Below are 13,941 nucleotides of genomic sequence, written 5' to 3'. Positions count from 1 at the left end.
CGTGTTCTTTTTTTCGAATTTTCAGGCTTCTCGATGTTTGTCGTATGTAATTTAATCCACAGGAACACGGAATGTTGTACACACCTGCGTATTTGAAGACGGCATTAATGTCCTTTGGTGATCTTAAAATCTGGCAGTCTTAAAGTCTTGACCTGTTTAAGAGCAACTCCTACGTTGAAGGACTTGAGGAGTTTTACAATTTTTGTTGACACTGTGCCTGCAAAAGGAATGATGATGGACGATGTATATTGCATGATCGAAGGTTGCTGTTGTGGAGGGCTTCTATGAAGAATCTTTTTGAATGTATTTCTTGGGTAACCGTTGTTTACCAGGGTCTGAGATATGAAAGTGAGTTCATCAAGGAGATCTTTTTCTTTTGAGATAATGTTGGTCACTCTATTCTAAAGCATATGAATTATGCTGAGTTTCTGTGCAATATGGTGAGTTGATTTGAAGTGCAGATAACATGCAGTGTGTGTTGGTTTGTGGTAGATTGCGAGCTGGATTTGTCCATCCTCTTCTTTCTTGATTAGTGTATCTAGATTAGTGTTGAACATCATTCCTAAGTTTTTAACTATTAAAGAACAATTACAATCAAAAAGAGCGAAACACGTTTACTTTAAGGCATCTTTGTCTTTACTCCATGAAAGAATTCAACACGTTAGATTTTTACTTAGCAAGATAGACCTAAGATGCTTAGATCTTTTTGAAGACATCTCTAACAGCATAGATAGCAACCTATGGAGTTTTCTTGACTGCATGGTACAAAACAGTTTTGACAAGGTTTTTCTAACCAGTAAAAAAATCTCAAATCAAAAAATTCGATAGACTTTATGAAAGAAAATACAACTCAAGACTGAGTCTCCCTGATGAAAAAGTTATTTTCAATCTTTCAGACCATACATTATCAAAACCAGAAATCAACATACTAAGGAAAGGTTTCAACTTTGCTATCACTCCAGATCACATCCCAAAGATGATATTATTAGCATTGATATTAGCAATTGATATTATTAGCAACATAGAAAAAGCACTTTCTTCATTTCCAGAAACAATAGCAAATGATATCCGATTAAAAATGCACTATTATTCTTTCAACTTCAAAACCATCCAACCTCAATATAACTCTTGAAAAGCGAGCTCTCTCAAACCTAACAAACAAAGATATAATCATCCTAAAAGCAGAGACAAGGGTAACTCGACGGTCATCTTGAACACCAAAGACTACATAACAAAGATCACAGAATTAGCTTCAGACACGTCAACCTATCGCTTATTAGATTTTGATCCAACTTTAAAAAATCAAAAAGAGACTAATAACCTATTATGGAATATGACAAGTTGGTCTTTAGACTTACAACGAAGTCTGAAATCTCTACACCCACTGATGCCACGCTTATATGGTGCCCCAAAATTGCACAAAATTGGAGTTCCGCTCTGCCCGATCGTTGACAGAAGAAATTCTCCTATATATCTATCAGCTAAACATCTACCCCGTCTATTGAAAAAAAACATAAAAAAATCGGATTCCTTCATAAAGAATTCCGGAAAAATTAAAAGGCATCTCCATCTTAAAAACAGACATCCTCACAAGCTTAGACGTGATTTCTTTATTTACTAACGTACCAGTTGAAGAAGTTATCAATATCCTGGACAATTTCTATCCACATGACACAGCTCAACTTTTTCGTCATTGTCTCAAATCGAATTATTTCAAAGTGAATGACATAATATATGAACAACTTGATGGCTTAGCCATGGGCAGTCCCTTATCACCTCCCTGTGCTGATCTGTTCATGGAAAAATTAGAAGCTGACATCCTTTCCAAATTAATCCTAAAGCAGTTGGTTTGGTGGAGATATGTAGATGATGTTTTCATAATTTGTAGAGGCACAAAAACAACTCTATTTGAATTTCTTGCAAAAATAAATTCCTTCCACCAAAAAATACAGTTCACATTAGAGCTTGAAAAGAATAGCCAATTGCCATTTCTAGATACACTAATCAAGAAATAAGAGGATGGACAAATCCATCTCACAATCTACCTCAAACCAACACACACACTGGACGTTATCTGCACTTCAAATCGATTCAGCATAATTCATATGCTTAAGAATAGAGCGACCAACATTATCTCTAAAGCAAAAGATCTCCTTGATGAAATCAGTTTCATATCTCAGACCCTGGTAAACAATGGTTACCCAAGAAATATAATCAAAAAGATTCTTCATAGAAACCCTCCACAACAGCAACCTTCGGGCATGCAAGATACATCGTCTATCGTCATCGCTCAGTGTCAACAAAAATTGCAAAACTCCTTAAGTCCTTCAACGTCAGAGTTGCTCTTAAACCAGTGAAGACAATACGCCAGATTTTAAGATCACCAAAGGACATTAATGCCTTCTTCAAATACACAGTTGTGTACAACATTCCATGTTCCTGTGGATTAAATTACATAGGGCAAACATCAAGAAGCCTGGAAATTCGAAAAAAAGAACATGTAGGAGACATGAACAACAACAGAACAGATACTTCAGGATTAGCCCATCACTTCTCGATCACTAACCACACCATCGATTGGGATAAAAGCTCCATGCCCTACATAGAAGTGAATTTTCGATGTAGAAACTTTAAAGAAGCTGCTGTGGTACTCCGCTCTGGAGAAAATCTAAACAGAAATGAAGGAATGATTCTGAAAGACATCTGGGAAAGCCTAATAAGTTCGCTCAGCTTACCAGAATTTCAGTTTGCTAAAAACTATATAACTCGCTCAAAAATAATGACTGATACACCATGTTCCATGCTTATGATGTTACGTATCGGTTTAATTTATTTCATCTTTTTTACTAGCAAATGTTGAGTTCTATGTACCATTACACATGTCCTGAAGAAGCCAGACAGAACCACTGGTGAAATTTGTAGACAATGTATATATATTTTAAAAAATCTCTGGTCAGCTAATAAAGTCAATATAAAGTTCAAGTTTAATATGCATGACTTTCGTTAAACAGCTAAATTAATGGCACATTCAGTGACATAGCATGTTCCCTTAAAACATATAAAATTCCATCTAGTCTCTATGCCTTTTGGCATTTAGCATACTCAGTATTTGGTATACATCCTCCTCATGCACTTCTAACACCTCATCATTCATTATCCTTTTAGTAATAAAGCCTGCAGTATCAGGATGGAACTTTAATAAAGTGATCATTGAATAGCTCAACTATGTTATTTGCTTTGGTCATCTATTTCCATCTCCACCCAATAAGATAATTTGTCCACTATAATTTTTCCTGCTACTTGACACATAGCAAAAAAACTCCTTGGGATTCTCTTTGGATTGCAGCTCCAGTCTCCTCTCATATTTTAATTTTTCTCTTACAGTAATAGGCACTTTCCTAACCTGAGACTTATATTAATCATACAACTGTTCTCCACCTGTCTCTTTATATGAATTCCGTAATCTCTTTTTCTTCTACAATTCCCCATTAATTCCTTTTGTCATCCATTTGATTCCAAATTGCTCTTTCTTCTCTTAAGGTATACAATCTGTCATTGCTGTCAACAATTTTTTCATAAGTATCTTGTATGCCCTAATGACCCCCTTTTCCTTCAAACTCTTTCATCCGTTGTACTGCTATAACTGGTTTCTAAGTCTATTGATAGTTGCTTGCTTAATAATTCCACATAACATTCTATTTGTTTTAATACTTCTCTGCCGATTCACCCCCAAGTCAGGACTACACGTAGCGCTCATCAGCAGGGACAAGTATGTCATCTCAGTTACAATCGGATCCTCTGATGTTGTGACCAAATCCAAAACTCTTGATCCTCATGTTCCCTCCACCACATGCTGCCTAAGACAGTTGTTCCTCAAGAAATTCATTTTTCTTATTACTGCTTGCTGTCTCCTCTGCCCACTTTATATATCACTGTTATTGAAATTCCCCATAATGATTGTTTGCTTTGCACTTGCCAATCTAATTTGCATAAACATTTTCTGCTTATCACTATCTGTATTTCCTCATCTGTAGCAACATCCCACTAAATATTTTGTCTTATAAACATCTATCTCACACCATGTACTCTCAATGATATTAGTGTTAATTCTACTGAGATTCCTCACTCTGAGAGCACACAGTTCATCTCTTATCATGCATAAAACTCCACCACCACTTTTACCTTTCCTATCCTGTCAAAATATTCTATACCCTTCAATTCTTAATCCTGTTAGAACATCCTTCTCAGTTAACAAAGTTTCACTGTTACCAACAACTGTTGGAGAGGCTGACTCAATCAATGCCACAAACTCATTCATTTATTCTTAATGCTCCCAGCATTTGTGTACAGAAAATGAACATGCATAACTGTGAGGTTGGTTGTATTCAAGTAAGTTTTAAAACCTGTACAGTTCAAATATGTATCTTGAGTTGCTTAATTTATTATTTTATTATTAAGTTATTAATTGAGGAATATCTTTGCTTTTTAGTTTTCTGATATTATTGAGCCTGTTGTGCCATGCTTTAAAAATGTATTGGTTCATGCCAATGAACAGAATCTCAGAGTAAGTATATTGATTTTTAGTATAGTTATTCATGTTTTTTATTCAATATATTTATTAAATGAAATGTTTTTGTTTCTAGTTTCATACTTTTATGGAATATATTTTGTTCTTATTAATTTTATTAATATATTGTTCAGAAGAGATAACAGAAATAACAAAAAATAAAAAAATAAAAAAAAAAAGAGAGAAAAAAAATCTTTCTTTCCTCAATTTTTTTATTATCGGTAAATTTCCTCATTGTATGGGATATGAGCATGTGAAAAAAATAAATCTTTGATCACAGTATTAATTGGAATGTGGTCATTCAATCCTGTCTACTGTCACTTCCCAGATTGAGGAAATGTAATCAAATTTTGTTAAATAGATGGAAGAGAGAAAACATGATGAGAACACTGGGGGTGGGGTGGGAATCATGGAATGTGCCTGATAAGGTGATAAAACTGGAAAAATTGGACGAATTTAAGGAGCGTTGCGATAGTCTTTGTGTTGTCTAAATTGGACTTCACAATGAATATTAGAACTCCATAGAGGTCAAAAAAATAATCCAACTTTCAACGTAATCCTTTCTTCAAGCTTTATCTACTTTGATGTCCTGGAGTGTATAATATTTGGTGTTACTGCATCTTGGTCACTTTAAACAGATAATTTATGACTGCTTCATGTATTAACAACACCAAAGAAAAATAATTTATCAAATTTATTATGACCTTCGAAGTGACTACTTATGTGATCTTCAAAACAACACTACCCTTTCTGCTGGTCAATGACTTATGCATTCAAGAAGTAAGAAACAGATGATGCTATACTTTTAAATAAATCCAGTAGAAGTCTGCAAGATTCCCTGACTAAATTCAAGGCTAGTAGGAAAAAATCCAGATGGAGATCAAGATACAGGTGTATTGTAGCAGTAAAAAGTGCCTTAGAAGACAGAAATATAAAATCAGATAATGTTCTAGTCTTGACAGGTAACAGATTGATTTGGTTGATAGGAAGTTAGTAATGATGTAAGTTCTTCATGTAGTGCTATTGTAATATCCTTTACACAGCTTGTAGTGCTATTATGATGTAGTGCTATTATAATATCCTTTACATTCCTGACATGTACCCTTAAGGGGTACATGTCAGGAATCTGATGATCATAATGACATGCATTTTTTTTTGTGTTCATTTTAATGTGCATCTTCCATCACATATTGAAGTCAAAGCACAAACCTAAATATTTGAGGTTTGCAAAATCCTGTACACCCCATGAGGGTACATAACAGAAATTTGATGATTATGTTGATGAGCTTTCTGAATTGTTGTGCAAATGGTAGGTTTTGGTTTTTGTTCTCTTTGGGCAATAGGAGCATTTGAGGTAATATTAGGTTATGGCATTTCAAATGATATGCATTAGAGCTCTGTGGCCATCTAAGGGTTTCTAAATATGATAAACTGAGATTTGTTACTATTTAATATGATAATATTACACATAAGCCAATCATTGATTATATTAAAGTCTGTCTGTGAATGCTACAAGGCTATTGATAGTCCTTAGTGAATGGATATGAGTAGTGTGCCATCGTCATTTACAAAAAATACTGAAAATGCATGGTGAGAGAATCTTCCCCTTGTGAAATTCTACAGTTAATCTCAGTTTGGTTTTGCTCTAAGTGCCATTTATTTTTATAATGTTGTTTAGTTTATCAGAAAGTCTTCCAACTAGTTGCAGAGTTTCTCTTGTATGCCAGATACTGTTTTTTTATTTTTATTTTTAAATAATTGTTGTGGTTTTATGTTGTGCACTTCTCAAAAGCTTTAGAGACATCAAGAGCTAGGGAAAACACAAAGTAGTTTTTGTCCAGAAATAAGTTGACTGTGCCACATAGATCATCCAATAAGATACTGGTTCCTTTATTTTTATGAAATCTGTATTGTATATTGGATATTACACTGAATTTCTCTAGATGTTCAGAAATTTTTTCATTGACTATTTTTTCCCATGAATTTTTGTTATTATTGACAGGGAGAATATGCTAATAATGATTAACTTCATTGTGTTTACCTGTTTTATGTAATGGTGTTATCAGTGCACTTTTTACACCTAGGGTATTTTAAATTGGTGAAAAAGCAGATTTAGAAATTTCAGTATAATGGTGATAAATCAGAGTATTGCATTTTTATATCTCTTGTTCATATGTGATCAAATCCAGGGGTTATTTTAAAACTGATTTTTGAGATTGCCATGTGAAAATCATTTTGTGTTATCTGGGGAAACCAAAATATTGCGTCTCAACAATGTAACTTTGTTTGTAAATGATGCTAGTTGCTCGTTATTTAAACTATGTTTAGCAAAGTTCAGGGTAACAGTTGTTAATACAGAGAAAGGTGGTGGTTTATTAAATGTTTCATTTATAAATTTTCTGTTCCTTTAATTTTTCCTCTTGTCCAGACAATTCTTCACCGATAATTCATCATGGGAAAATTGATTGCCGACAATTCATCGCAGAGACTATACATCGCTGAGGAAAATTCATCGCAGGAAAATTAATCACATGAAAATTCATCGTGGATATATGTGAAAAAAAAATTCCCATATAAAAATATTTAAGAAATATTTTAAAGAATTAAGAAATATTTTTTAAAATATGTAAGGAATATTTTTTTAAAAAATGTAAGAAATATTTTATATATTATTTAATATTTTGATTATATTTAGGTTTTTGAAAATTTTTATTTGGTATAAAGTTATTCATCAATGGATATATGCTAAAGAAAAGAAATATTTCCCATCTAAGAAATATTTTAAAAAATATTTTAAAAAAATTAAAAAATTTAAGAAATATTTTTAAAAATTTCAAAAATATTTTTAAAAAAATGTAAGACATATTTTTAAAAAAATTTAAGAAATAGCCGCCATAGTTGGCAGAGTGGATAGCATATCTGCTCTCCTGCCAAACGGCTGTGGTTCCAATTCCGCCATGGACATGGATATTTGTGATTGTCTGTGGAAATCCGAGTGGTGGTCAGAGGTATATGGCGATGGTGTATTTGCAGTCAGTTGGTGATTGAATGCTGAAAACCGAGTTATAGAGCAGGTACTTTCCCTCGATTAGTGTTTTGACTCCCTGGAGGTGTCAAATAATAATAATAATATTTCGATTATACCAGGATGGTCTGAAAAGTTCTCGGCCTTGACCGTAGATGGCAACACTATTGACAAGATTTTTTTCTAAGTTAGTACATCTGTCATAAGCATCTATGTGAAATTGCAAGTCATTCTATCAAGTAGTTTGTTTTATACAGCTGTCTGAAGCAAAACTGTTGTCTGTATCCTTTGAAATGGATAAAATTGAGTATCGTGCAGTTTATAAAGTTCTTTGTAAAAGTAGGTTTAATGCCAAAGAAATTAATTCGAAGTCCATAAAAGTTGATGGGCACTTTTCTCCTTCATTTTCAACATTAAGAAATGGGCTGCCAAGTTTAAACATGGCCGTACCAGCCTTGAAGATGAATCACGTGGTGGATGCCCAAAAAGTGTAACAAGACCAGAAATCATTGATCAAGTGCACACCAATACCACCCAATACCACCATATGGTATTGGATGACCGACAAGTCAAAGTGCGTGAAATTGCTGTGACTATAGGCATTTCAAAAGAATGTGTACGATGTATTTTGCATGAAGAATTGCAAATGAAAAAGCTTTGCACAAGATGGGTGCTGTGTTTGCTCACAGCAGATCAAAAACGCACTCGCATGAAAATATCTGAACACTGCTTGGAGTTTTAACAAGAATAAAATTGATTTTGTGTGTCAATTTATTACTATGGATGAGACTTGGATTCACCATTACACACCAGAATCCAAACAGCAGTCAAAACAATGGACAGAAGCCAGTTGTTCAGCACCAAAGAAGACAGTTGGTTCCATCAGCAGGAAAGGTCATGGCATCACTGTTTTGGGATGCTAAAGGCATTTTGTTTATTAATTATCTTGAAAAGGGTAAAACAATAACCGGAGAATATTATGCCAATCTTTTAACCAGGCTAGAAGAAAAAATTCGTGAGAAAAGACCCGGTTTGCAGAAGAAAAGAATCATCTTTCATCAGGACAATGCACATGCCCAAAAAAGGTGTTTTGGTAATGGGAAAATTAAGGGATCTGCAGTATGAATTGTTGGAACATCCAGCCTATTCTCCAGATTTGGCTCCCTCTGACTTCTGTGTCTTCCCAAAACTAAAAATCTTCCTCGCTGGTCAGAGTTTTTCTTCAAAGCAAGAGGTGATTGCAGCTGTAAAGGGGAGGGGTATTTTGCAGATCTTACTGAGAACCACTACAGGGATGGGATAATGGTGCTGGAGCATCACTGGAATAAATGTATTAGTCTTAAGGTGATTATGTTGAAAAATAAAAATAGTTTTGAAATTATAAATTCGTTTTTTCATTGTTAGGCAGAGAAAGTTTCAGACCACCCTCATATATATATCACATCTGGATGGGTGTCTAAGTGCGCAGAAATATAACGAACAGTTCACAGAATAAATATTCTTAAATATGATGACCTTTCTCTCTATACCTATTCCAGTTTTGTAAATATTAATATTCCATCAGCAGAACCTGCAGTATTTAAGTAATAAAAAAATATTTACAATGTTTTAAGAGGTAACAGAAATTAGGCAACTCACCAATTAATAATATATTACTTTCATTGCATAAGATAAAAATATTATGAAAATCTAATTAAAATCTAAACAAATAATACATATATGCATAAAAACTTATATTTCGTGAAATTTATCTTGCACTGCATTTACTTTTCATATATCAGTATCAATGCAATATCATTTTAATGTTCTAGCGACTAATGCTTTCAGTGAATTTTTTTCCTGCAATGAATTTTCCCAGCGATAAGTTTTCCTCTCAATTAATTTTCCTCTGCGATAAATTTTCCTGCAATTGTCCGTGCCACGATGAATTGTCCATGAACCATTTTTCCTTCATTCAATTTTATTTTTACTGTGTATTTTTGTTTAATACAAATAATAAATTTCCCCTACCTTCCCTCTCTTTTATTTATTTTTTTTTCTTCCCATTATAGTAACTATACATTTTGAAGGTTTTTATGTTGTACAGTGGAAGCTATTTTGCTGGTTAGGGAAGTTTTTGTTAATATTATGCTATGAGGTGGGTTCCAAAAGTTTCCAGCCTGATATACAAAATTTATGCCAATTTTAAATCTCAATGTGTGACAGAATACACCATCTATAGGGAATTTTTGTGTACCGGTTTCAATTCTCTACCTGCATCATTCAGTTGCAGGCACTCGTTTGGTTAACACATGGCATACTAAAGACTGTAATGTTAAAAATAGAATACTGTGCTGTGATAGTTTTTCACCAAAGAAGGACTTTCTCCAAGTGCTATGAAACAGTGATTGGATCGTGTTTATGGGGAAGCTTCTCCTTCCTATTCCACCTTGAAGGAATGGACTAAACAGTTTCATCTAGGAAGAGAGAGCATCGAAGATGATCCTCGTGATTGTTGGCCTGTGGAAGTGATGACTGAGGAAAATGTCTCTGTTGTTGAGAAGGAACTGCTCAATAACAAACAGCTGAAGCTCACAGAAATCTCAGCAAGGTTGGGGCTTTCTACAACAACAGTCTTTCACATCATTCATGAGAAGCTTCATGACGAAGGTCAGTGCAAAGTGGGTGACCTGACTTCTTCTGACTCTCTTCAGTTCAGAAGGAGCAACCTGTGATCTGTTCCCACAAGGTTTTAGAGCTTTGCCAAGGGGAATCAGAGAGAAGTGCTGGAATCCATTGTCACTAGGGATGAAACCACAATCCTTTATTATGATCCTCTTTCCAAAAGGGAATCCATGGAGTGGAACAAACCAGGCAAATCACTGCCGAGAAAATCCAAGGTCACTCAATCCACCAAGAAGGTCATGTCAACAATCTTTTAGAATTGCTGGGAAATTCTGTTGACTTCAAGGAAAGGAGAATACCACTGTGAATGCAGAATATTATGCTTTACTCTTGCACAAACTGTTCAATGACATGAAGGAGAAGAGATAAGGAATGCTGAGTCATGGTATCTGCCTGCTTCATGACAATGCTCCAGTCCATAAGGCTACTGTTGCGAAGACTGCAGTGAAAGAATTTGGCTTCCAGGAGATTGAACACCCACCCTACAGCCCAGATCTAGCACCAACTGACTGCTACTACTGCTTCTTGAAACTGAAGAAAGACCTTATGAGGAAGAAAATTTACTGATGTCAATGAGGTGAAAGATGCAGTTTTAGGCCATTTTGCAAACAAAAGTACAGACTATTTTTTCGAGTGCATAGAAATGCTAATTCAAAGGTGCAAAAAGTGTGTTGAAGTAAAGGGAGATTATGTTGATAAGTGACACAGTTGTTTTCTTTCTATCACCTGCAAAAGTTAGTCAGGCCGGAAAATTATGGAACTACCCCCGTATCTACATAAGTTATATGTTAACTGAGATGTGCCTGAAGTAATGGCCAATATTTTTTACACTTCATATATTAATAAATAGTACAGTATATATCCATTTAAATGCATGAATTCTTTTTCCAATCTTCAAATGCATTACATACAACATGGATTACTTGGAATTCTGTATTATGATCAAATTATTGCGACAGAATTGGAATATTATTGTGCTGACAAGCAAGAAAATAATTTTGCAATTTTTTCAGATCACTTGTTATTGATGGGCAGTTGTCATGATGTCTGTTTTTATAATGTTTATTTCTGAGGTTCTGAACAAACGTATTTGTAGTTTGTGTCTTGTTTTTCTTTCCTGGAAATGTACCACAGGTTCTTGTAATAGTGTATCAGGTAACTGTTCACGTATAATGGACTCTCTTTCCAAAAACAATTTATATTTATATTTGCTGTCATTGGCCTAATTTTTTTTTTTGCTGAATTTGATTAAACTTTCTTTAGCTTGTCATGATGCCAGATGGTCAGTGATATGTGCAAGATGATATTTTCTTCTGTTTGTGATCCACTGACTAGATTTTATTTTTTTCATGAGAAGTTCAGTTTCCTGCATCCCACTAAATTTTGAACTACAACAGTTAAGTTCTCTATGTTGTCTTCCTAAATGCCTTCAATTTGTAAAGTTTGGTAAAGTTTGATTCTTCAACTTTTGTCTTTGATTTGGCTAGTTCAGCTCTTAGTTTGTTATTTTCTTTCCTTAGATGTGTTTGCATTTCTATAAGTGATTTTATGTTTTTTTTTTTTTCATTTCTTTAAGCAAGTTTAGCGCTTCTTGCATGTTTTCATTATTGAATTTTAGGAATTCTGTATTATTATTATTATTATTATTATTATTAGCATCTGACCTTGAGGTACACACTATCACACAAAAAGCTCATCCAACTGTGCCTTAAACTGATTCAATGTGTCTAAATTCACAAAACACTCAGGCAATGTATTTCACTAACCAACCACTCTACATGTAAAGAACCTTCTCCCCACTCCTCTGCTCACACCCTTCTTAGCAGTTTACAGGGATGGCCTCTTGTTCTACCTCCCTCTTCAATTCTATGAAAAATCTTTTCCACATCAACCTGATAAATCCTTGACTAGCTTATATGTCTCAATCTTATTCCCCCTCCCTCCTCCTATTCACGAGACTTTGCAATTTACATTCTCTCAATCTATCCTCATACTCTACATTCCAAAAACTACCTTTGTGAATCTTCTCTGCACCCTTTCCAACATATCCTCATCACCATGAAAACCAGGTGACCAAATCTGTGCACAATAATCCATATGAGGCCTGATCAAGGCCTTTTTCAATGGCATCATAGCCTCTTTATTTCTGCATGTCAGGATCCTACTACCACTCCCAGATCTCTCATCTCCTCTGTCCCCTTTAACCACGCTACAGGCCAGGACATATATATACGTCCACATATCCATGGATGCGAAGTGCATATTAAAATTGTAATACCATTGATATTACATTGAAATTTATGATGAATACGAAGCTTTTGAGGATGCGTATTTGATCTTTAATGGTTGGTAAGGTGGTTAAAGTTTCTTCACCAAGTGTATACTTTGCATTCCATTGTTTGACTCTGTACTGCTTTTTGCAATTTTGCATCATCTGCAAACAGCTGCATATCACCAGTAAAATCCATCCCAATATGATTAATATGCAAATTGAACAACAGTGGTCCCAAAAACTAAAACCTGTGGCACATCAGCTTTATGCATCACCAACTGTTCTATTTCTTGTTATTGCAAATTGACAACTTTATGTTTCAATTTCTTTAGATGTTGTCTGCGTGAATTCTATGAGGAGAGATCTGATTAAGCTTAATCCTTTATGGGATATTTCAGTTATATGCAGTGTTTCAGAAGAGTTGCTTTTATTCAGTGATTTTTGGACACTAGTTTGGGACTTATTCTGCTTTGCTAGTTTTGTTCATTTTCAGCAGGAGTTACAGTGCAACTGAAAGTTGACTTTTAGAGATTTCACCTTCCATGCAGTTTCAAAGACCCTGGAGCAGTTCTAATACAACTTGATTTTTCAACAAGACAATGCACATAATTGCCATGAATAGGCAGGTTCTTTTCACAGCAACTGCATAGTAGTACTTCCAGTTCATAAGGAATACTTGCACACTTTGACAAAGATAGTTGTAATATTATCCATCCAGCCAATTCTCAACTATCCAAGACAGGATGAGTCCCCTAATTAGGAGTTTTAGGCAATTGATGCAGCTGACTTGCCATTCCTCCTGTATCCCTTAAGGGCAAGTATTTATGGCTATAGATCTATGTGTTCACAGGGACAGATTACCTGTTTAGAGGGATGAAAAACTAGAATTACTGGGAGAAAAAATCTCCACCTGGATGAGACTGGCTAACTCACATTTTGATTGACAACATCCAACAAAAAAATCTCATCTATACCAACTGAGCTATGAAGACTCGTATACTATTATGGAGAAAGAAATCTCAACAGAGAGAGAGCAACAGTAGAAAGGAAACTGTACCAGAAGTTACCTGTTTCTTAATCCTCGAATGCATGCTAAGTCACTGCCGAGCAGAAAGGGTAGTGTTGTTTCGAAACATTGTTTTGAAGATCACATAAGTAGTCACTTCAAAGATCATAATATTGGGATTTAATACTGCTTTCCTTCATAATATGATCCATATAGATAATGAATAATAGAGGGGATGATGTACATCCCTGTCTGACACCAGATTTAACATCAGACCATCTTCCTGTACTTTCTTCAATTCTGACCACTGACTTACAACTCAAATAGAGACTTCAGTATTGCTTGATATAATGCCTCGTTAACACAAATATAACTATAACATTTTGAATAGCTTTTCTCTTGGCACC

The 13,941-nt window shown here is 34.6% G+C and overlaps 1 protein-coding gene across 1 annotated transcript in view; it reads left to right on the top strand.

Annotated features, from left to right (window-relative positions):
* The window catches only part of LOC150094582 (voltage-dependent calcium channel subunit alpha-2/delta-3-like), a 1,537,934-nt gene that overhangs the window by 403,844 nt on the left and 1,120,149 nt on the right, over window positions 1-13,941 (top strand). Inside the window, exon 9 of the mRNA XM_090412095.1 lies at window positions 4,490-4,564. Coding sequence (XP_090268221.1) covers window positions 4,490-4,564 — 75 coding nt within the window. The remainder of the gene's footprint in view (window positions 1-4,489; window positions 4,565-13,941) is intronic.

The sequence above is a fragment of the Typopeltis vanoorti genome, chromosome 22, assembly GCF_054136105.1.
Source record: "Typopeltis vanoorti isolate ZY-2024b chromosome 22, IOZ_Tvanoo_1.0, whole genome shotgun sequence".
NCBI lineage: Eukaryota > Metazoa > Arthropoda > Arachnida > Uropygi > Thelyphonidae > Typopeltis > Typopeltis vanoorti.
This window is presented reverse-complemented; position numbering and strand designations above follow the sequence as displayed.